Source organism: Gopherus flavomarginatus, chromosome 21 (assembly GCF_025201925.1).
Source record: "Gopherus flavomarginatus isolate rGopFla2 chromosome 21, rGopFla2.mat.asm, whole genome shotgun sequence".
Classification (NCBI taxonomy): Eukaryota; Metazoa; Chordata; order Testudines; family Testudinidae; genus Gopherus; species Gopherus flavomarginatus.
Genome location: NC_066637.1, coordinates 21992928 through 22017589, shown reverse-complemented (window position 1 = coordinate 22017589; position 24662 = coordinate 21992928). Strand labels below are relative to the sequence as shown.

The 24662-nt window shown below is 55.9% G+C and overlaps 1 protein-coding gene across 1 annotated transcript in view; it reads right to left on the bottom strand.

Moving 5' to 3' along the window:
* Positions 1 to 24662, bottom strand: part of RAP1GAP (RAP1 GTPase activating protein) — a 167192-nt gene that overhangs the window by 80431 nt on the left and 62099 nt on the right. Inside the window, exon 3 of the mRNA XM_050931225.1 lies at positions 310 to 388. Coding sequence (XP_050787182.1) covers positions 310 to 388 — 79 coding nt within the window. The remainder of the gene's footprint in view (positions 1 to 309; positions 389 to 24662) is intronic.

The window sequence follows — 24662 nt, the reverse complement described above, 5'->3', positions numbered from 1 at the left end:
CAGTATCATGACCCTCCAAGAAATAGAAACTGAGGCACAGAGCGGGCAGGGACTTACCCAAGCTCACACAAGTCAGACACAGGGCTGGAAGTGCAACTTCAGAGTCCTGACGACAGGCCTCCTGCTTAGGCCACTATACCCCGAGCCTACCATGGCTCCCCCTGCAGAGCCAGCAGCTGGGGTGTCCCCACCCAGGGCTTGTCTGCAGCCACGGCCCCCAGCTCAGTTACTGCTGCAGGGACCCACACCTGGGTTCTCGGGGAGCTGGGGAAGACACCGTGGCATGGGGGGTACGGAGAGGACTCTTACCTTGGGGTGGGGTGGAGCAGAGCCCACCCAGGGCAGCTCTACGGTGTGTGAGACATGCTGGCTTGGCCCATCGTTCTTCCTGAAAGAGAAAAAACCCGCACATTACAGCTGGCCCCATGGCTGTGACCTCTCCAGCTGGGCTGGGGCTGGAGGGGCCGGGAGGAGAGAAGCCAGCAGTGGGGATCCCAAGGGAGTCGAGGAGAGGGTAGACCAGGGGAGCCACCAGGTGCCGCTCAGCTGCCGCATCAGAGGGGAGATGTAGCCTGGTAACGCATCCAGGAGAGAGACAGCGCTGCAGGGGCCCGTCAGGAGCTAGCTTCAGGTCAATTGCATTTAACGAAGATCCCCAGGAAAATGCAGCAGCAGCAGGCTCAACCAGACATTGCTCCAGTTACAAACATGCTACCAAAGCAGCCAGTGGACAGTGCAGCTGCTTCATGGACTGCAACAGACACTCCAACTCCTGCACCTGGTACCTTGCGCCTGGCTAGTGGACTGCAAGCTGCATTCCCTCATCCATCACACCTGGCCAGGGCCATGCAGAGACAGCGAGTGAATTGCCACCCTCAGGAGAAGGAGCAACAGCAGCTGCATAGCTGCGAAGGAGACTGGGTTATTATCCAGGCAGCTACTACTAACGATGGGGGGTTCACACCGGCACAGGCTTAGAGCTGCAGCAGATGGCCCCTTCACACCACTTTGAGGGACTGAACTGGGAACTCTGCCCAGCTGAAAACCAGCTCAGCCCCCAGCCTTAGAAACCCACTTCCCGGGTGGCCTGAGAGGAAGCAGATTTCAGCTCCCTTTTTCTCAGGCAGCAAACCGAGGCCACAGATCCCAGAATGCATCATTGTCTGATCCAGCAACCGGTGCTCTCATTGGGCGCACCCAACAGGGCAGCGCCAAACTCTGGGGTGCATTTTGGTTGCCCCACGGCAAAGGATCCACATGGCCCAGTTCTCAGCATGCAGGAACCACAGATCCCAGTGCAGGTGGCTGCATTACCTGCCTTGGACCCAGCCCCTGCTGCTCAGATTCACTGCTGGGCAGACATTCCCAGCTGTGTTTGCCTTCCTCCGGCAATTATTAACGCTGGTACCGCCAGACAGGCCCATCAGCTACGACAGGGGCAGTGCTATCACGCTCTGCACTCTGAAATCCTTCTAATTGCCATGCAGACCCCGCGCCAGCGAGCCTCACATGCCTCCCCGAACGCAGGGGCCACAGTCTGCCACCCCCCCCCCTCGCAAGGGTCTGTCTCACAGCATGGGCTGGGCTCCAAGTCCACGTACACCAGCCCAACCCAGTCCCTGCACTGGGGTCAGGGATTCACTCCGAATTGACACCACACACATTTTCACGCTCATTACAGCAGCACCTGGAGAGACCAGCTGAGATCAGGGCCCCTGCACGGGCATTGCACTGACACAGCGAGCCGGGTCCTGCCCAAAGGGCTGAGTCTGAATGGGCCAGGCAGCTGTGCGGGAGCAGCAAGCCGGAGGGGGGAGGGGAGGGCTGTGCCCAGGCCAGCAGCAGAGCCAGGGACAGACCCAGCTGCACTAGCCACTAGACCATGCTGCCTGCCACTGGGCTCTCTGGGACTAAAGGCCACTATCTCCAGGGAGTGGCAGGCCCAGCCTCCCAGCAAAGGGCCTCGGCCAGGCGAACAGGGAGCTTGGTCTCTGGGCTGCACGCACTCCTTGGCTCCACTGGCCTGCCAACAAGAGGCCAGGCATCAGGGCAGCAGCGTGTCCTGGGGCCTGAGCGAGCCCTAGCTCCTTGCTCCATGCAGAGCCAGGCACAGACACCCTAGGTCCCTCCTGACACACGGGACTTGCACCTGTAGCTGGCTCCAAGGCTGGAGAGTGACTCACAGGAGAGTCACCAAGGAACCTCAGCAGGGCCCCCTCAGTGTGCAGCACCAGCAGTGACTCCTGGGCACCCACTTCCCTGCCACCCTCCTCCCAGGGCCCAGAGCCAGGGCATGCTGGGCGCCCTTCCCCTAGAGCTACGGAAAGCTGGGTGCTCCTCCCCCAGGGCTCAGAGCCACGCCATGCTGGCTGCCCCTTCCTCGGAGCCACGGCATGATGGGCATCCTTCTCTGAGGGCTCAGAGTCACGGATGCTGGGCACTCCCTTCCCCCAACCCTTGTGGGGTCTAGAACTGCAGCACACCGGGCACCCCCCACATCCCTTGCAGTGTGTTCGGTGTGACACCCTATCACCTCTGTATTCACCGCTGTCATGTAGTTAGGATCTGTTTTGTACAAAGTGCGCCTTGTGCTGTATCGTTCTCAAAGTTTTGATCTGTTAGACATTACTATCTCGTGGGATTGTATGTGCTATCGTTGTATGTGAAGTTATGAAGTTTGGCTACGTGTGTGTTACTGAAACATGTTGTGGAGGCCGAACGCACCCACAAGCAGCCTTTCAGGTACAACAGTAAAAAGGCCAAACAGTGTTAATGGCTTATTGAGGAAATGCACACAAGCAGCAGGATCGCCCCAGGAACTGCGTGCTATAGAAACCTCTCCAAGCCAGCACTGCACGAGGGGAATGGTCTGACCCAGGTCACAGCAAAAGAGCTTTCCAGTGTGGGAAGAAGATATAAAAGGGAGACACTGACATCCTGGGGGGACCTCAAACTCGCTGCAAGACCACACCTGGGAACACCTGAGGAACAGAGACTGACCAGGGGGAAGTGATGGTCCCCGGCTAGAGGGATTTCTAGCCTGTGTATGAAAACCTGGGAAAGCCAGGCTGCAAAGCCAAGGCAGCGTGCGCCTTAAGAATCTGCCCACCTGTTTATCACTCAGGGTGAGAATTTGCTAATTCATATCCTACCTATCTAGGATGTTATGCTCAGTTTGTGGGTTTGTTTATTTGCCAGGTAATCTGCTTTGATCTGTTTGCTATCACTTGTAATCACTTAAAATCTATCCTCTGTATTTAATCAACTTATTTTATGTTTTAATCCAAACCAGTGAGCATTTGACTAAGGTGTCTGGGGAAAATCTCAGCTTGGTTACCGTAAGTGTGCATGGTCCACACCACATTGAGGGAGAGGTGGATGGGCATTAAACACATAGACTGGCCACATTTGACCAGGGCAGGACGGTACTGCTTTGGGGTCTTAGGCTGGGAGGCTGGTGGCTAGAGAGCCTGCATGTAACTGCAGCTGGGTGTGTCCTGACCTGTGTGAATGCCGGTGAAAGTGCAAGCTGGGAAGGCTTTGCAGCTTGTTACAGCAGTACAGAGCAAAGGGAGCCCAGGCTGGTGGGTCAGAGGGCTCAGCAGTACTCCAGTTCCAGGTGGCATCCCAGGGGGAACCTGTCACACATGGCACACTGGGCACCCCCACAGGTAGGGTTGCCAACTCTCCAAGATCGCCCTGGAGTCTCCAGGAATTAAAGATAAATTTTTAATTAAAGATTATGTCATGTGATGAAACGGCCAGGAATACATCCAACCATAATTGCCAACCCTACTCGCAGGGCCCAGAGCCATAGCACAGCTGGGCAAGCCCCTCCTCCACCCCTCACAATGCCCAGAGCCACGGCACACCAGGCACCACTCCCCAGGGCTGAGGCTCAGCACACCAGCTGGGCTCTGTGATCTAAGAAAGTCTCCCCCAGGGCTGTCAGAGGGAGACCCAGGCCACTTCCCTCTGTAGGGCAAGTTTTGGGAATGCTCCCTCGGGGGCTGGCTGTCGCTGCAGACATCTGTGGCCCCAGGTCTGCTTAGATCCTAGCAGAAGGCAGACACAGTAAATCACTGGCCAGCATCTGTCTGGGAGCAGGATCAATCTGGGAGTGTGGGACTGACATCAGCATCTGGGGATCCAGAGCTGCCTGGAGTGACCCTGAGTACAATCAGCTTCTCCAGCCTGGCATTAGGGGGTATCATGGCCCGCAAGGCACCAGCGCAGCTTCAGCACCCTTTGGAAACATCACCTAGCTTCATGGGGCAGCTCTCTCCCCTCAGCACCCTACACTACAGGTGGGGAAACCGAGGCACCGAAGGGGCCCACAGTGACAATGGCAAGGCTAGAACCTAGCTCTTCTGAGGTCACTGAGCCATGCCCCTTCAGCCCCTGGAAGGACCCAGAGCTGTAGCGGGGGCTGGTTCGTGTCCCTCGTACCCGCACCTGTCCCTATGGCACCTGGCAGGCACTGCTGGGGACAAGGCTGCCAGAGCCGGGAGGAGAGGAGGGCATCAGCATGAGCGGGCAAGGCCCCCACATAACAGAGGTGTCCCCAGAAGATGTAGGGGGTCCCCAGAACACCCCTGGGGGATGCCCCATGTCACTCTCTGCCTAAGGATCAATGTGGTGCAAGTTCGGCCCCCTCAGCCAAACCCAGACACACTCCAGGCCCCTGCTCCCCGCTAGAAGGAAGAGGAGGGTTTATCCATGGCGGGACGATGCCCCCAGGGGAGCCGCTCGGTCAGAATTGCCCAGCATGGTCCCAATAGCTGCCACGCTCGCCTGCCAGGCCGGACATGAGGGATTTGCAGTTCTGGGCCTAACCACATAAAGGATTCCTGGGCCGGGCTTGAGCTGGCCCAGCAAGGCAGGAAATGGGCAAGTTTCCCACAACTCAGCTCAGCTCTCCGATGCCCCTCAGTCCTGACCCGCAGCTCCCCACTACTCCAGCGCTGGACCTGTCCTAAACAGCACAGAGATCTCACCAGGCCCATTTCCCTTCACATCCATCCTGGCACTCACAGACCCCAGTGAGAGTTGGAGGTCCTGGGGGGCCTTTGACTCTGACCCTGGAGTGCAGAACCCACGGTGGGGACTGATGCCAGCAGGTGCCCTGGCTGCTGCAGGCCCCAGGCAGGAAGGGAGGGGTGTGCAGAGAGAGGGCTCGCTCCATGGGGGCACAGGGCTGTTTCTGATGCATTCAGATGCATCTGGGTCACCCCGTGCCTTTCTCGTCCCCCACACGGCATCCCTGGGCCGATCAGGGACACAACCTGCCCTGCAGCTGCACTCCTTAGGCAGCCAGGAGTGTCTCACTGCTCAGTCAGGGAAAGCTTTGCTGATGCAGTCACTAAGGTCCTCAGCTTTCGGCTCTCTGCTGCTCACCCAGGGAGTGCTCTGCCGGCCGAGGAGCTCTCTGCCTGCCTGCCAACCTGGGGAGCTCTCTGCTCGCCTGCCCGCCTGCTGGCCTGTGGAGCTCTCTGCTCGCCTGCCGGCCTGGGGAGCTCTCTGCTCGCCTGCCCGCCTGCTGGCCTGGGGAGCTCTCTGCTCGCCTGCCCGCCTGCCAGCCTGGGGAGCTCTCTGCTCGCCTGCCGGCCTGGGGAGCTCTCTGCTCGCCTGCTGGCCTGGGGAGCTCTCTGCTCGCCTGCCCGCCTGCTGGCCTGGGGAGCTCTCTGCTCGTCTGCCCGCCTGCCAGCCTGGGGAGCTCTCTGCTCGCCTGCCCGCCTGCCAGCCTGGGGAGCTCTCTGCTCGCCTGCCAGCCTGGGGAGCTCTCTGCTCGCCTGCCCGCCTGCCGGCCGGGGAGCTCTCTGCCCGCCTGCCGGCCCGGGGAGCTCTCCGTCTGCTGGGCGCATATATGGGCTCCCAGATACAAGGAAAGCTTTGGAGCATGCACAGAGCAAACGGGTAGGAAAATGAACTTACAAAGTGATTCTCCATCGGCCTGGGCCTGCCAAGGAGGAGATAGTCTGAATTATTACAACACAACATCACAGCAACACAACAACACAACCCCACCTAGCACAGAGCCACAACACCACAACATAACCCCACCCAGCACACAACCACAACATAGCACAGAGCCACAACACAGCATAACACAACCCATCTAACGCAGAACCACAATACAACCCCACCCAGCACAGAGCCAGAACACAGAACCACAACGCAATCCCATCCAACACAACCCCAGAGAACACAACACAACAAAACCCCCCTCTAACAGAGAATCACAACACCAGCACACAGCACAACACAACCCCATCTAGCATAGCACAGAACACCAGTATAGCACTGCATCGCAACACTGAAACATAGCACAGTGACAAAAAACCAACACAACACAGCAACAGAACAGCAACACAGGACAGTACAACTGTGCAACCCAGACCTGCACTTAAGCCACAAAGTAAGGCATAGCAAAGCCACAACACAGCCCCACGAGCAGAGCCTGCAAACACTAGACACCGTTATCAAAACAGAACAGTCCAACCCCCTCCTCTCCGCTGTTGGGTTTTGGCCTGAGTGCAATGCCAGTCCCACTGCAAGGGATGGGGGGTTCTGGGATCCTGGCCAGCCCCCGATCGGTCTCACAAAGAGGGGACACTACACACTTTGCTGCTCTTTCTAAGCAGCAGCCCTAGGCATGGGCCTGGCTCTGCTCGCACACCCCAAGACAATCCCACTGCAGCCTGGCCCTGCCCTGCCCAGTCCCAGACACTACAGAGAAAGGGCCAGGATTCAGCCACCCCCTTTCTGCCGGCCTCCAGCCCACTTGGTTTGACATGGTTGAAGGTCTAGGCTGTGAGTTGTGGGGAAAGCGGTGCTGGGAAGCCAGGGGTGACCCGCCGGGGTCCTGCTGCAGCCCTTCTCAGGGATGGAGTGCCTCTGGAGGAGGGAATCTCTCCCTCACCTGTGCGGTTCCAACATCCCATCCCACCCACAGCAGGAAGCAGCAGAAGCTTCCCAAATGCATCCCTGGCAGCAAAGCCCAGCAGGGTGAGGGCAGGCCCTGCCCCATGGGCTGCAGACTTGCAGCTCGCACCGTGGGTGCAAACGTCTGCCAGGGAAGAGGCGAGTGACTGACTCATTGCCCCATGACTGGGAAGTAACAAGGATCAGGCTGGCCACAGGGAATGGACAGCGTAGGAAGTGGAGCGCCCAAGAGAGGCCTTCTCCTGTGTCAGGCACGAGCATCCGCCCCAGGAAGGCAGGCAGCACAGAGCACTGGCTCTGCGGGGAGCAGGGTTTCCTACTGCTCGATTCCCCTCTGAGACAGGAATGAGCCTTGTCTGGAGCACGAAGGGGTCAACGGCGAGTCAGCCCATGAGGAACTGATGCCAGAGCAGGCCCAGTGCCTCCTTGGTGGCTGGTGGGGGGGTTGCAGGGCACAGCGCTGGAGAGGGGCTCTGCTTGTGTGACACGGTCAGTTCCTGCTTGGTGGAACTTGACTCCTGCAGCTGGAACCAAGAGCACCAGGACCGAGCTGGCAGGGTGACAAGAGTCGAGGGGTTACAACACGGCACCAGCTCCTGCTCTACACAGTTGCGCGTGCCGGCCTATGCCAGGCAGCAGGTTGATGATCCCAATGGCCCCTTCCCATCTCACATTCTAGGACCCCAGGAACCTCTGTCGGGAGAAGGGGGCTGGGATGAGCCAAGGGGGAGGCAGAAAGCTGGGAACCCTGGGAGTCTTTGCACTGGGACAAAAACGCTGCTTCCCTGGCAATAAGTGTTGGACCAGCCTGGCTGTTGGGGTCTCAGGTGTTTATGCTGAATATCCCGTCCCCCAGGCGCAGGCACTAAAACCATCTACCCAAGAGCCACCTTTGCACGCCAGGCCCACAGGCCTGCGGCCTTCTGCTGTTTGGCAAACCCAGGGCCAGGGCCGGTTTGCAGGAACCTCGCCCTAGGCACAGGGCTGGTGCAACCATTTAGGCGAACTAGGTGGTCACCTAGGGCACTGGCATTTGGGGGGTGCCATTTTCTTCGGCAGCAACCGCAGCAGCCAGATCTTTGGCTGCCCCGGTCACTGCCAGCATTTAGACAGAGAGAACAGGGGCAGGGGGGTGTGGGGAGGGCCGCCTGCAGCAAGTAAGGGCAGGGAGGCGGTACCAGGGGATCTCCCCGCCCCAGCTCACCCCTGCCCCGTCTCCTTCCCGAGCACGTCGTGGCTGCTTCACTTCTTCTGTCTCACAGGCTTGTGGTGCCTAAGCTGATTGGCGCCACAAGCCTGGGAGGCGGGAGAAGTGAAGCAGCAACGGCGTGCTCGGGGTGCTCGTGCTCGGAGCAGGGTGAGATGGGGCGGGGTGGGTGCCTCAGGGCGGAGGGTGGGGAGCTGCCGCGGGGGAGGGGGTGCCTCAGGGAGGATAGGAGGAGCTGCTGCGGGGGGGGCCCGCAGGGCAGGGGTGTGGGGGGGGGCGCAAGGTGGAAGCTTCGCCTGGCTCCCCATTGCCAAGGGGACAGGAAAGCTCCAGCAGGCAAGAGCGCACGGCCCTGGAGCTGCAGCAGTGAAGAATGTGCCAGGACTCCCTGACACCTGCCTGATCCAGCCTCCGAGACAGACCTCCCCCCACAGACTGGCTCCATTCGAGGGCTCCCCCCAACCTCCCAGTGGGTACAACACCCCCTGTATCATTCCCATCCCTAATGCAGCACCCAGCCTGCGGCTCACCCACATCCTCCAGCCCTGCTCATCTGTTGCCTTCGCAGGATCCCAGAGCAGCCCCACTCTCCCCGCGGACCCCTCACCCAGGACATGATGCTGGCAAAGCCACTGGTGCTCTGCATTGGGTCTGGAGAGCTGTCGCTGGGCTGCCCTCATCTCAGCGTGGTGCATTAGAGAGACGGATGGGGTGAGTGGAGCTGATGACAGGTGAGTCTCATTAGAGATTGTCCTACAGACACATCTGCTCTCTCCGGCCCAGCCCAGGCCCACACCTCTGCTCCCGTTCAGTATTTATCACCACTGGGGACCAGGCCCCCAGGGGGCTCAGACCGGAAAAATGGTCCCTGGCCCTTCCAAGGGCTAACAGGCAGATACCGACAGGAGAGGGGAGCCCAAGGAAACAAGGGGGCAGTGCCAGGCAGTATGATGGGCAGGGCGCAGCCCAGCCATTGTCTAGTGTGTGGTAAGCATCCTGGCAGAGAAGAGTTTTTAGAAGGAAAGCAAGGCCCATTGCATGCCTCCACCCTCCCATTTGCTATGGGATGAACCCCTCCCCCTCCCCATTGCAGCACTGGAAAGGGGGTGGGTTATTTTGAGCATCTGTGCCATGCTTTAGCAGGGGAGCTGCGGCGGACTCAGCCTGCTGTCTGCAGGGCTTGGGTTGAGAACCACTGACAGAGGGACCTGTTTGCCAATGTCCACCTCTCCTTAGCACCTGCATGACCAGCTAGCCAGCATCCTCCCTGAGGTGAGCGCTCAGTGCCCGAGTGGCATCCCTCCATCCACGCCAGAGATCAACCTGTCATTAACCGCACCCATAGCGGACAAGCTGCTGCCAGAGCCCTGTGCACCCCCAGCACCACTGTGCAGGGAGCTCTGAGCAGCTGGACTGCAGCGCCTTCCCAAGGACTGAGCATTCAGCAGTGCCAGCCACTGCAGCAGAGGCAGGTTAATCAATGTAACTAATCTAGTAAAATTCATGCTTCTCCTGGCCCAGGCTGAGCCACAGGGGCAGTGGGCAGGGCAGCACCTCTGAGGCTGCCTGGCAAAGCTGGGGGCCCCTCTGGGGCTCTGGCTCCTAGGAAGGAGGGGTCAGGTCCCTGGGGGCAGGTGCTGAGATCATCCTGCTGCACTCAGTCCCTCTCCTCCACAGGTCCTTGGTGTGCTCTGCACTCTTTCCAGCAAGGAGGAGAGGGAAGAGCTGGACTAGATTATCATCCCAGGACATTTCTAGCCTTTCTCATGGCTGGAGCCTGGTGGCGAAAGGACACCTCAGGCCTTGAAGAAGCTGTCACGGAGTGTGGGGGAGTCCAGTCCTGCACCCCTCTTCCTGGGACCCACAGTGACTCTCGGCCAGCCAGTAAAACAGAAGGTTTATTGGACAACAGGAACACAGGTTACAGCACAGCTTGCAGGCACAGTCAGGACCCCTCCACCGAGTCCTTCTGGGCTTTCAGGGTGCTTGGATCCTAGCTAGGATACCCTGAATTCCGCCCACACAGCCCCAAGTCCAAACTCAAACTGCTTCCCTCCTGCCACTCCCTTCCTTTGTCCCCTTCCGAGGTAAAGGTGTTGACCTTTCCCCTCCCTTACCTAGCTCAGGTTACAGGCTCCGGTATCGTCCATCCCCTAAAGTCCTCCCCTGCTCTCCCATCCCCCACACAGACAGCCCCTACTCCATCACAGAAGCCCTGGACTTTTGTCCGTCAGCAGGGCTTGGGGACATCACATGGCATGGCTGAGAGACAGAGGGGTTTGCTGGTCCTTCTCAAGCACATATGCTCCCAGTGCTGGCGTGGCTGGGAAGAGGGGCCGTCGCACCACCTGGAGAAGTGAGGTGAGTTACAGACCCACCGCTCCCCCTGACCGCCAGCTTGTGAACCTCAGCTTCCAGGGAGGGCGGGAAAGCCAGGCAGGTGTCTGACTCTGGGGTGGGACAGTTGAGGGAATCAGCCGCATTGGGATCCTCCAGGAGCATGCCTGCTACAAGCCTGCCCAGGGAGGGCGGCTGCACCTGCAGGTGGGATGGCTGGCTCAGAGCCATAGGCTGTGCCCCCTTGTCTGCAACCTCTGGGGGCTGGGCAAGTAGGAAACAACCATCCTAGGTCTTCCCCTTAGCTCGAATCATAGCGGGGACGACGTTGTACATTTTCCCCAAGCTATTTAGTTCTACTGAAGTGGGCTGAACATTTTCCACCTGCGGGCAAGTATCTACGAGCCACATACTGTCCAGGCCCGCTCGTGCCTCCTTCTGGCCTCCCTTCCCGGAAGCACAGGCAAGCCCTGGTCACACTAAGGAGCAGTGTCTAAATACCCCTGCCCACTGGGGCTAAGCCTGGCTTGGCTCAGCCATGCTACCGGCATTTGAAGGCCCCTGTTTCTTAGAACAGCTTGAGGAGGTAACTGAAATGCTGGCAGCCCTGCTACCCTACAAGTCTCTCGCTCTCTGCAAAGGCCACATGCTTGTCTGTGTAACAGGGGGTCTGCCCCTCTCGGGGCTGGGGCCTGTGGCCAGCCAGCCTCGCGGTTATCAAACCCAAGGGATCCCTACAAAAAGCTCAGAGCGCACACCTGGTGGGAGAGTTGGGGACGTGGTAGCCTTGGAATGGGGGAAGAGAGTCAAGGGGAAGGCCCTGGACGCTGGCAGCCTGCTCTGTCGTGGTGTTGGTTTAGGCATCGTATGTTTGAAGAAGGGCTGCTGCACACTGCCCACAGTTAGTCCTTCCTGGGCCAGCAACTTACAACCAACCAACGGCCCGGTACCACGCCACAGCTGCTCCTGCACCCACTTGGCTCTTCCACCTTACTTCTCCCCACCATATCACTTTCACGGGAGCCTGTCCTGACACCAAGCCTTTGAGTCTTCAAAGCTCATCAACTGCAGCTGGGATTCCTCAGCCACTGACGAATGAAGGGTCAGTGAGGCTGCTGGGCCACGGGGAGCTCCGGAGCATGGGTCTGCGAGAATGCATCCCAGGTATACAGGCTGGGACTGCTGGAAACAAGGAGATGCCATTGACTCAGCTGGAGGAAACAGTAGCTCCCAATTGGTTCCACTAAGTGTGTGTCTCAGGCCCATGGTGCTTCAGATTGTAAAAGAAATCCTGGTACAGCTGGCACCAGAAAGATGGCTGTGCGAGGTCTCAGGCTGTCACTGGTCTCATCTGGCCATGCGTGCTAGGGCTCAGCTCCTTTGGTGCCAGCAGCAGCCTTCAGCTCAGGCTGATACAGACCCCAGCAGCAGCAGAAGGCACCTTACGCTCAGTGGTGCTAGAGCCAGACTCCTGGTGCTCAGCAATTCCGCCTTCAGAGACGGCTCAGCAATGCACACTCGCCCGGCACAAATTCCGAACAGTCCATGGACACAGGGTAACTCGGGGCACAGGGTATGAGTCTCCTCTTGCTTGCCCCTTAGCGTCACTGGTGTGCCTCCTGATCTATGCCAGGGCAAGAGATGGATCTGGGCCAATGCTGCTGAACAGCCAGTAGAAGCCAGACCCCCGTCCCCCCCGCTTCTCCTGTAGATCGAGAGCTGTCTGATCTCCATATGCAAATATGCAGATGAGATGTTTGTTTGCTGCTGCTGCTGTCTCCTCAACAGGGAACTAAATGGCAGCTGAACCGCCTTCTAGTCCTCGCCTCTGCAGCAAGGAGCTCGACCTCCCCCGCGTCTAGCTCTGAGCCCCATCCTCTCCTCCAGGTTACCTGCCCTGCCAGTCTAGGCACTGCTCAGGCTGCAAGGACCAAGGGCTCTGTATGCCACTGAGCACGGCCAGTGAACACCACACCAGGCTCCTGGGGAGACAGTGGGGAATGCAGGGAAAGGGTGACCAGCTGTCCTGGACAAAGTCCATTCCAGGTGGCCCCAGAAATCCATCTGGGGTTCTCCTTGCACCAGCAGCATCGAGTCCATTCCAGATGGGCCATCCCACCTCTGGATCTTCCCCTTTCAGGGCACAGGACTCAGACCCCAGCCTGGACAGTTAATTTCACATCCGGTGACACGTCTTGTCCTTCTCTGTGCATGGCCACAATGCCCCAGTGCAGACACTGCAGCAGTACCAGGCTCCGTGCACAGCCTGTCCAACTGCAGCTGCTGCCCAGCTTGAACTCAAAGCCAAGGGGCCACAGTCAGGCCCTGGCAGGCAGGGTCAGTGCCCGGGAGCTGCCTGGCCTTGCTTCAGTACTGATTCAGTTGCATCAGCTCAGATCCCCCTCCCTGTGAGGGGGTAACGAAGCTGCTGCCATTCAGTCCCCAAATAACCTTTGCAACCTGCTAGGCGATGCAGAGCTGCCCCCTCAACAGCTCCCTGCACAGCAATTCCATCAGGTGGCACGTGCAGGGCCCAGGAAACGCACCGTGTGGGGACTCCTCTTCAAACGCCAGTGAAAACCCTGAGGCTTGCTTTGATGTCTCATGTTCCTGCTCCTGGGCCCCCCTTAGGCAGGGGGTTTGCTTTAGATTCCCCGACCCTTAAATCCAGTGAATTCTTTGGGGGGCGGGGATCCAGCTCTGCTGCAGGCGGGCTGAGGGATGGCTGCAGTCCCCCGATTGCTCCTGAGCAAGGGGGCAGCATCAGGTCCTTCCAGTGAAAGGGAGCAGGGATTTCCCCGATGCTGCAGGCTATGGGATCTCGGAGCTCTGAGGGTCCCACTTGGCAGAGTGGGAGACGGAGCGCAGAGCTGGGAAGTGGCTTGTCCCTGGTCTTGCAGCATGTCAGGAACGAGCCATGGTCTTCTGGCTCCCAGGCCTGGGCCTTAGACGCTGCTCCTGCTGCCTTCTGACCTTGCCCATGGTAATGTCTCTTGGGATGGGAAGCTGGCATCACAAACCTAGAGTAAGAGGATTTGGGGAGCCACATCGAGTGTGAAGAGCTTCAGTGCTGCAGTCTCAGGTCTCAGAGACTGGAAAGGCCCTGCTGAGGCCCTCAGGAGTCACAGCAACAGTGGTCAAGCCAGTCATTTTCTCTCCCCCATGCCACCGTGGCTCTCTTCTCCACAGGCTGCAGCAGCTCTCTGGTCAGCCTACTCACTGCCCCGAGTTATGCTCAGGGTTTAGCTGATCGCCATATTTGGGGTCGGGAAGGAATTTTCCTGCAGGGCAGATTGGCAGAGGCCCTGGAGGTTTTTCGCCTTCCTCTGCAGTGTGGGGCACGGGTCACTTGCTGGAGGATTCTTTGCAGCTTGAGGTCTTCAAACCACGATCTGAGGACTTCAGTAACTCAGACATAGGTTAGGGGTTTGTTACGGGAGTGGGTGGGTGAGATTCTGTGGCCTGCATTGTGCAGGAGGTCAGACTAGCTGATCATAATGGTCCCTTCTGACCTTAAAGTCTATGAGTCTATTTCCATCCCCGCGATCTCAACGAGGGCGTTAATGGGTTAAGACTAAGATTCTGTCATGGTTATTTTTAGTAAAAGTCACAGACAAGTCACAGGCATAAACAAAAATTCCCGCAAGCCATGACCTGTTGGTGACTTTTGCTGCTGCATCTCCATGGTTTCCCTCACCGCCGTGGTAGCTGGGAGCTGCGGGGTCCCACTCCAGCCCTGCTCAAGGCCCCGCTGGCTGCCAGCTCCAGTCTTGGCTTCTGGGGCTGAAGCAGAAAATGTCACAGAGGTCTCTGGAAGTCATGGATTCCGTGACCTCTGTGACATAAAAGTAGTCTTATTATTGATGGACGCATCTCTAGGGCCACAGCAAGGCAGGGCACCTCATAGTGCTCTCCATAAGGACCGAGAGCCGAACTCTGCCCCCCATACTCCCATGCAGCCCCTCCTCCTCTCTCAGTTACCCCCTGGAGTAAATCAGGAGGAGCTGCACTGGCACCACTGGAGCTCCTTCCATGTTAACGTAGGGAGAGAAGAAAAGAATCAGGCCCAGCTAGAACACGATGGGGAGGGGGAAAGTGGAAGCCTCAAGAGGAAAGCAGGGCTCCCACCATGAGTCCCCAAGTCACAGGTCAGACGCGTCAGTTCTGGTACCACTCCCTGCCCCTGTGCACTGGCCACAGTGACCCAGGAAGGCTGCCCAGGCCACTGCACAGTACTCTGGAGGGACAAAGCCAACTCTGGCTTTTCCAGCCCTGGCGGGAATTTGCTGATGGGTGTCGCTGACTTGACTAGCAGAGCTCTCTGCCAAGCAAACTTTCAGCCAATGGGCTTCTGAAACCCCAACTGCATGATGCAATAGACACAACAGACCTGACCTTTACAAGTTCCCGCTGCGTAGACTCCAATGCCAAGCACAAAGCTGAGCTGCATTGTGCATCACAGCACTGGGCAGCTGTATCAGCCAGCATGTGCTGGGCCATGGTGGGGCTGACAGGATGCCATGGTGGCCCCCCTCCCCACCCCCTGCCTAAGGGTGCCTTACAGGACTAAGTACTGCACCTGCCATACCTTGAACTCATTGGAGCCCCAGCTTCAAGCCCTGCTAGGGTCAGCTCAGCTTACCCCCCCCCCCTTAGAGGTGACAAAATGGAGTCCCTTGAAAGTTTATCCCACAAAGGTTTTCTAGGTAAGGCATCTGCTCTGAGGGCATGAGAATGCGCCCACCGAGGAGGAGTTGTAACCACCACAACCCCACTCCCTGCTACCACAACAAAGGGAGGTTCACATGGAAAGACATTATTATTGCAAATAGTCCCATTACATGGTGCCCAGAGCTCCGCTGGTGTGCAGCCTGCAGCAGGCTGTTGTCAGCAGCACTCTGGATACATCCAGACCAGAGCCAAACACCAGGGTCCTTGCTCCAGCAGATTCTCCTTGACTTCATTCAGAATAGACTGAGTGAAAACAAAATGAGAGGCCGGATTCTCCACTCACTCACACCAGTGCAAATTGCAGCCCCTGGAGCCACCTCAGGGTAGAACTGGGGTGAGCCAGTGGTGAGTCGGGCCAAGGATTCAAGGCTGTGGTTTGTGAAGTGCTTTGGCAGGAAAAGTGCTAACCCTGCTTTCAGCCCATGCTCTGGGGTGGGCATCGTCCTCTCCTCAGCTGCACAGGACCTAGTGTGAAACGCGGGCTGACCGCTAGCATGGCCTGGCATATTCTGAGCACCCTGCGCAGGAGAGACACCAGATCAAACCCAGTCCCCGTCTGACCCCGTACAATGGAGCCCAACAATGCTTTTCTCTTTGCACTCTGCGTCCCCAGGGGGCACACACTGTGTCTAGCTTCTCTCCACCAGACTCTGGGGGTGTAATTCTGGCTCCCACCCCAATCGCCAGATACCCAAGCGCACCAGTCTGACTCCAAGGTGGCACCACGTCAGCTTAGAAGTGACACTACTTTGGGGTGAGCAGAGCAGCAGAAAAGCATCGACATTACTGGACACTGAATAGATTTGGGAGACAGACGTGCACTGAAATTCAGGATGGCAGAATAGGATTAAATCCACAGAGCCCTGGACTGCCCAAGGGGATGGGCTACCCCAGGGGTTCTCAAATGGGGGGGTCAGGACCCCTCAGGGGGTCGTGAGGTTATTACATGGGGGGTTGTGAGCTGTCAGCCTCCCCCACAAACCCTGCTTTGCCGCCAGTATTTATAATGGTGTTAAATATATAAAAAGGTGTTTTTAATATTTAAGGGGAGTCGCCCTCAGAGGCTTGCTTTGTGAAAGGGGGCACCAGTACAACAGTCTGAGAACCCCTGGGCTATACTCTGCTGTTACAGGAACTGGCCATTAGGTGACACTTTCGCTCCAAGCAGAGCTCTGCAATAAACCACATTTCTAGTCTGAGCGAGGAAAGCGAAATCCTGACAAACATTAGAGCAGATGGGCCCAATCCCCAGCTCCAAACACCCTGACCCAGCGAACACTAGACTCAGAGGGGATTCTGGGTAGGCCCTGCTCCAATAGTAAAAATAATGCTTAGCGCTTGTGCTTTGCAAAGTAGGGTGCTGAAGGCCCAGTCAGTGCACCCCCGCTCCTCTGAGCAGCTCTTGGGATCCAACAAGATTGCAGCTGCAGTCATGCAACTCCCCCTTTGAGACTGTTCTGTGCACGCTCTGGTGCCATCCTGAGACTTCAGACACCTGGATTCTAATCCTGGCTCTGCCATGGATGGCTGGCTGACGTCCATCCCTTTATCTGCCCTGTCCATTTAGATGGTGAGGTCTTTGGCTCAGGGCCTGTCTCTCACCCTGGCTACAGAGTCTGGCACAATGGGGTCTCTGGCAGCTGCCGGATTACAAATACTGAGAGTAACTTTTGCCTTTTCATACCATGTGATTCTATGCCCATCAAATGTCACACTGCTTGAGATTGTGTTTTGTTTCGCACTGAGAGCGGGAACGTGTTCACAGGGCTAAGCCTCCTGTTCTTGAGACCGGCCTGGTTCTGAGCCACATGTTTGTGAGACTCAGTGCGTACCATGAAAACAAGAACACAGCCGTTCTCCTGATGGAATGGGAAAGAACCTGAATTTGCAGCACTCCTGCCTGTTGTCATGGCCATTTCAGAACCATTGCAAAACACACCTTGATCACCTGAGCTACGGAAGCAACTTCATTACTACCAGCAGCACTGTGCTTTCATCCTCTGTTTGGACCAGCTGCTAGAGAGGAATGGCACACGGTTCCCAAGCTCGGTACCTTGAATATGTGAAAGTTTCCAAGCACTGGAAAGTGTCAAGCCAGGCGTTTAGTGTGCATCGCACTTCGAGCCAAATTAGACGCCTGTTTCAGTTCCAATCCAGAGGCTTCTAAAATCTTGCATGGTTTGGGTGCCATCAGCCCAAAGCCAACTTCTGCTCCTGCCTCAGCCTCCAACCCAAACCCTGGTCCTGCCTGAACAGAAGCCCAAACGCCGACCTAAATCCCCAGTGGGTGTGGACAGAACACCAAATCCCTGGCATTGGCTAGTTCCCCTGAGTTTGTCTTGCTGGTGAGAAATGGGGTCGGCTCTCCTTCCATTACATTCAGTATTTTTGCTGTGCAGTGGGTGGGCTGAGCTGTGGCACCAGGACACGTGTGTTTCCTGGTAGACATCCCTGAAGTTAGACATGTTACTCCCTTCCAAGCCCCAAGCTGGTCAAATTCCCCATTTGCCACTGTCTTCTGTGCCAGCCACAAGAGGGGACCTACAAAACCTGCTGATGAGGAATTCCTTTATTAATGCCATTCTGGGCCCAAACTCCGTGGGTTCTCTCTCTTCTCTTTTTTAAAGATGGGCAGTATATTTGCCTTTTTCCAATCGTCTGGGACCTGCCCTGATCACGACGAGTTTTCAAAGATAAAGGCCAAAGATGACTCTGCCTGGCGACCAGTGATGCTATCGCTGAACCTCTCCCCCAGCCAATGGGAGCTGCGGGGGATGGCGCCTTCAGCAGACAGAGCCGGCAGCTTGGCTGCATTTCTCCTGCTTGCTCCCCTCCTACCCCTCCCTTTGTCCGGCAGCCACAAGGGCCGGATGAAAGAACTTTTTTAAAAGTTTCCGCAGTCTGCAGTGGGGAGGTTCCCGGGCCAGGACTTTGAGACCCCTGGCCTAGGCTGAACAGCATGGCAGAGTCAACATAGACTGAGTCAATCTCCTTAACTTTGGGGATTTCCTCACATGTTCTCTTACCCTGCCTCCTCCCCCTCTGAAACACAGTAACATACACACAGTATTGTGTAAGAGACACTCTCAGTCCACAGCTGGGTAAAAACTGGAGGGAAAATTGTAGAGAAGCAAGGCCAGAAAGACCCCGCTTGGTGCTGTACCACCCTTCTGTCCCCAGGCTAATGCTGTATATTGCACTGTGCTGCAAAGACCCCACTGGTCTCTGTCTGAAGCTTCAGGTGTTACGTGGGAAAGCTTCAGAGGAGCTCTTGTGGGGAATGTGTTTAAGATCAGCGAGGATTTCACTGTTAAGCCAAGCTGGTCGCTTGCCATATTTACTGTTCTTTCTACACATCGTGACGGTTTGTTCCTACAACCTCAATAAGGATTCTTTAAAATTGAGCCATCTCTCCTGGACTCCTTTCCCCCTCATGTTATTCTGCCCATCAGTTCCCTGAGGGAGTCAAAGTCTGCTTTTCTGAAGTCCAGGGTCCGTATTCTGCTGCTCTCCTTTCTTCCTTGTGTCAGGATCCTGAACTCGACCATCTCATGGTCACTGCCTCCCAGGTTCCCATCCACTTTTGCTTCCCCTACTAATTCTTCCCGGTTTGTGAGCAGCAGGTAGAAGAGCTCTGCCCCTAGTTGGTTCCTCCAGCACTTGGACCAGGAAATTGTCCCCAACTCTCCAAAAACGTCCTGGATTGTCTGTGCACTGCTGTATTGCTCTCCCAGCAGATGTCAGGGTGATTCAAGTCTCCCATGAGAACCAGGGCCTGTGATCTAGTAAATTCTGTTAGCTGCCGGAAGAAAGCCTCGTCCACCTCATCCCCCTGATCTGGTGGTCTATAGCAGACTCCCACCATGACATCACCCTTGTTGCTCACACTTCTAAACTTAATCCAGAGACTCTCAGGTTTTTCTGCAGTTTCATACCAGAGCTCTGAGCAGTCATACTGCTCTCTTACATACAGTGCAACTCCCCCACCTTTTTTGCTCTGCCTGTCCTTCCTGAACAGTTTATATCCACCCATGACAGTGCTCCAGTCATGTGTTATCCCACCAAGTCTCTGTTATTCCAATCACATCATACTTCCTTGACTGTGCCAGGACTTCCAGTTCTTCTTGCTTATTTCCCAGGCTTCTTGCATTTGTGTATAGGCACTTAAGATAACTCGCCGATTGTCCCGCTTTCTCGGTCTGACACAGGAGTCTCCCCTCTTGCACTCTCCTGCTCATGCTTCCTCCCGGTATCCCACTTCCCCACTTAACTCAGGGCTTTGGTCTCCTTCCCCCGGTGAACCTAGTTTAAAGCCCTCCTCACTAGGTTAGCCAGTCTGCTTGCGAAGATGCTCTTCCCTCTCTTCGTTAGGTGGAGCCCATCTCTGCCTAGCACTCCTCCTTCTTGGAACATCATCCCATGGTCCAAGAATCCAAAGCCTTCTCTCCGACACCACCTGCGTAGCCATTTGTTGACTTCCACAATTCGACGCTCCCTATCCAGGCCTTTTCCGTGCACAGGGAGGATGGACGAGAACACCACTTGCACCTCAAACGCCTTTATCCTTCTTCCCAGAGCCACATAGTCTGCAGTGATTTGCTCAAGGTCATTCTTGGCAGTATCATTGATGCCCACGTGGAGAAGCAGGAAGGGGCAGCGATGAGGGCTTGATGAGTCTCGGCAGTCTGTCCATCACATCGTGAATCCTAGCTCCTGGCAAGCAGCAGACCTCTTGGTTTTCCCGGTCGGGATGGTAGATAGATGACTCAGTCCCCCTGAGGAGGGAGTCCCCAACCACCACCACCTGCCTCCTTCTCTTGGGAGCAGTGGTCGTGGAACCCCCATCCCTAGGACAGTGCATCTCAAGCCTTCCAATCAGTGCAGTTTCCTTCTGCTCCCTTCCCTGAGATGTATCGCCTAGTCCACTCTCCACATTAGTACATGTGGAGAGAACAATGCCTGTGCTAGCCTCTCTGGTCATCACTTTGAACTCTACTGCCCTGCCCTCAGCTGACCAACTGTCAGACTCGCCCTTTAAATTCTCTGGGAATTTTGAAAAATCCCTTCCTGTTTGCTCAGCCAGGTGTGGAGTGCTCTCAGCGCAACTTTCCAGGTGACCATGCCTCCACGCGCCAGGCAATCACCAGTATGGAGCAATGGTGAGTTGCTGGACCTCATCAGTGTTGAGGCAGGGGGAAGCTGTCCAGTCCCAGCTGCCCTCCAGCTATAGGAATTACGATACCTTCGGGCAGATATCAAGGGGCATGCTGGAAAGGGGCCACAACCGGGATGCACTGCAGTGCAGGATTAAAGTGAAGGAGCTGTGGAATGCTTACCACAAAGCCCGCAAGGCGAACTGCTGCTCCAGTGCTGCCCCTGCGACCTGCCATTTCTACAAAGAGCTGGACGCGATACTTGGGGGTGACCCCATCTCCACTCCGGGGATCACCATGGACACTTCAGAGCCCAGTGCAACAAGGCAGGAGGAGGAGGAGGAGGAGCAAAGCGGGAGTGAGGGTGCTGAGGAGGAGGAAGAAACCCCGACATCCCTAGATGCATGCAGCCAGGAGCTGTTCTCAAGGTAGGAGGAAGGTAGCCAGTCGCGGTGGCCGGTGCTTGGGGAAGGACAAACACCAGAGGAGGTGCCCAGTAAGCAGCTTCTATTTTGGGAAGGAAATTATTCGGTGCGAGCTCTTGGGGCGAGGAGGGTCAGGGCTGCATGCATGCCTAGATGTGGAATAGGGCATTGATGTGCTCTCTCACATCGGGATAATCGGCCTCAGTGATCTCTTCAAAGGTCTCATCCAGAACTCGGGCAATGCACTTGTGCATGTTTCTTGAGAGAGCCACTGTGGTCCTTGTCCCAGTCAGGCTAATGTGTCTGTGCCACTTCTGCCGGGAGGGCCGGGGGACCACTGCTGCACACAGACAAGCTGCATATGGGCCAGGGAGGAAACTGCATTGCAGCAGAAGACCCTCCCTTGCTTCCCAGGTCACCCTCAGCAGCGAGAGATCTTCCAGGACGAACTCCTGTGGCAAATGTGGAGATAGTGTTCAGTATGGGGGCCCCCTGCCACTGCTGGCTCTCCCCATGGCACAGAAACCCAGATGACAGTATGGCTGTAAAACAATCAGTCACGCTTGCCCCTGTGCTTACTCACCATTTTGGGGCTCCCATGGGTTATGTGCACTCACTTTGGGATGGGCAAATTATGCTATTGTGTAGACTGTGCTTGCCCTTAAGTACAGAGGAATCATTGCACTGTCTGGTGTGAACAATGCTGCCTCTGTAAAGTGTTGCATTTTGCCTTTACAGATGCAACCTTGAGATCTCAGCCGTCCATGTTATCATCGTTCGAAAGACTCCAAAGAATCAGAAAGAAGCCACATAGAAGCAAGGTAGACATATTGCGTGAAGTAATGCAGCATTCAAGTAACGAAAATCAAAAAGTGCAGGAGCGGTGGGAGAGTGAAAGGAGGGTCCACCAGCAGAACGCGGATTGCTGGCACCAAAGCACAGAGCAGCTGCTAAGCATCATGGAGCGCCAAGTGGACTCGATACAGGCGCTCGTAGCAATGCACGTGGAGCACTACCATGCCCGCCCCCCCTTCAGCCCTTCTCCCAAAACTCTTTCCCTTGTGCCCTGACGTCACCTCCAACCCACTTTCCCCAACGTCCGGGTTCTTACCACCACCAGCTGCCTCCAACACCTGTAGCTTCACCACCAACCCTGAAAACTATGATCCTTACCCGCTAAACTCAACCCCATCCCCATGCAGTGTAGCTAGCCTGAAGTGCAGCACTCATTGCACAGCACTCCAGACAGGACATACGCAAATCTGTGATTGTACCGTTCCCCACCCCCTTGCCCCTTCTGTTTCCCAAGCAGTTGTGTCTCCTTTCAATAAATGGATTTTCTGGCTTTGAAAACACTCTTTATTATTGAATGAAGTAAAAGATACCTTAGCCCAGGAGAGCAACAGGCACTGCAAGTCAGTGTAGCAAACAGATTCCTACTCACATTGGAACCACTGCACTTCACTCCCATGCAGGCCACCAGACATTACTAGTGGCTTTCAGCCTCATATTGCTCCCTCAAGGCATCCCTAATTCTTGCAGCCCCCCACTGGGCCCCTTTAATAGCCCTGCTCTCTGGCTGTTCAAATTCAGCCTCCAGGTGTTGAACCTCCGAGTTCCATGCCTGAGTGAATCTTTCACCCTTCCCTTCACAGATGTTATGGAGGGTACAGTAGGCGGATATAACCGTGGGGATGCTGTCATTGGCCAGGTCCAGCTTCCCATACAGAGAGCACCAGTGGCCCTTTAAATGGCCAAAAGCACACTCCACAGTCATTCAGCACCGGCTCAGCCTGTTGTTGAACCGCTCCTTGCTGCTGTCAAGGCTCCCTGTGTAGGGCTCCATGAACCACGGCATTAAAGGGTAAGCGCGGTCTCCAAGGATCACAATGGGGACTTCAACTTCCCTTACGGTGATCTGCTGGTCTGAGAAAAAAGTCCCGGCTTGCAGCTTCCTGAACAGGCCAGTGTTCCAAAAGATGCATGCATCATGCACCTCTCCGGGCCAGTCTGCAGTAATGTCAATGAAACACCCATGGTGATCCACAAGCACCTGGAGAACTATAGCAAAATACCCCTTCTGATTAACATACTCAGAGGCTAGGTGGCTGGTGCCAGAATTGGAATATGCGTCCCATCTATTGCGTCTCCGCAGTTAGGGAAACCCATTTGTGCAAAGCCAGCCACAATGTCCTGCATGTTACCCAGAGTCATGGTTCTTCTGAGCAGGCTGCAATTAATGGCCCTGCAAACTTGCATCAACACGATTCCAACGGTCAACTTTCCCACTCCAAACTGGTTCGCGACCGATCGGTAGCTGTCTGGAGTTGCCAGCTTCCAGATTGCAATAGCCATTTGCTTCTCCACCAGCAGGGCAGCTCTCAATATCGTGTCCTTGCGCCGCAGGGTGGGAGTGAGCTCCTTACAGAGTCCCATGAAAGTGGTTTTTCTCATCCGAAAGTTCTGCAGCCACTGCTCGTCATCCCAGACTTGCATGACGATGTGGTCCCACCACTCAGTGCTTGTTTCCCGAGCCCAAAAGCGGTGTTCCACGGTGCTGAGCATTTTCGTGAATGCCACAAGCAAACTCATGTCATTTGTATTACTCGAGTCGATATCGTCAGAGCTCTCACTGTCACTTTGATCCTAAGGAATAACTCGACTGCCAAACGTGACACACTGGCGAGACTTGTCAGCATACTCCTCGGCAGTTCGGGCTCCATTCCCGCAGACCAAAAGGGAAGACAGAAGCGTGAAGTACAAAAAATGTTGAAAGATGGTGCCAAATGTGGACAGAAGCACAGGGAATGCTGGGATGCAAACAGGTGCATCACAAGGTGTTGGGACAGGACTCAGAATGCCCCACATCCCCCGCCCTCTTCCCACAACCCATGGCGCCAGAATGGAAAGAGGTGCTCTGTGGGATAGCTGCCTACAATGCACTGCTCCCAATCATAGACTCATAAAATATCAAGGTTGGAAGAGACCTCAGGAGGTCATCTAGTCCGATCCCCTGCTAAATAAAGCAGGACCAGTCCCCAGCTAAATCATCCCAACCGGGACTTTGTCAAGCCTGACCTTAAAAACCTCTAAGGAAGGAGATTCCACCACCTCCCAAGGTAAGAAGGCCAACAGCATATTGGGCTGTATTAGTAGGAGCATTGCCAGCAGATCGAGGGAAGTGATTATTCCCCTCTATTCGGCACTGGTGAGGACACACCTGGAGTATTGCGTCCAGTTTTGATTCACTCACTACAGAAGGGATGTGGACAAATTGGAGAGAGTCCAGTAGAGAGCAACAAAAATTATTAGGGGGCTTGGGCACATGACTTACGAGGAGAGGCTGAGGGAACTGGGATTGCTTAGTCTGCAGAAGAGAAGAATGAGGGTGGATTTGATAGCAGCTTTCAACTACCTGAAGGGGGGTTCCAAAGAGGATGGATTTAGACTGTTCTCAGTGGTGGCAGATGTCAGAACAAGGAGTAATGGTCTCAAGTTGCAGTGGGGGAGGTTTAGGTTGGATATTAGGAAAAACTATTTCATTAGGGGGGCGGTGAAGCACTGGAATGGGTTCCCTAGGGAGGTGGTGGAATCTCCTTCCTTAGAGGTTTTTAAGGTCAGGCTTGACAAAGCCCTGGCTGGGATGATTTAGTTGGTGTTGGTCCTGCTTTGAGCAGGGGGTTGGACTAGATACCTCCTGAGGTCTCTTCAAACCCTGATATTCTATGATTCTATGGAGAAAGCATCATTAGTTGCCAGGCAGAGTCAGCCATGGAGGCAGCATCACTAGTCAGCGGGCAGAGTCAGCAGGGTGGCATGAGGCCAAGGGAGCAAGGGAAAAGGGTGGGAAACGGGCTGGGAGGT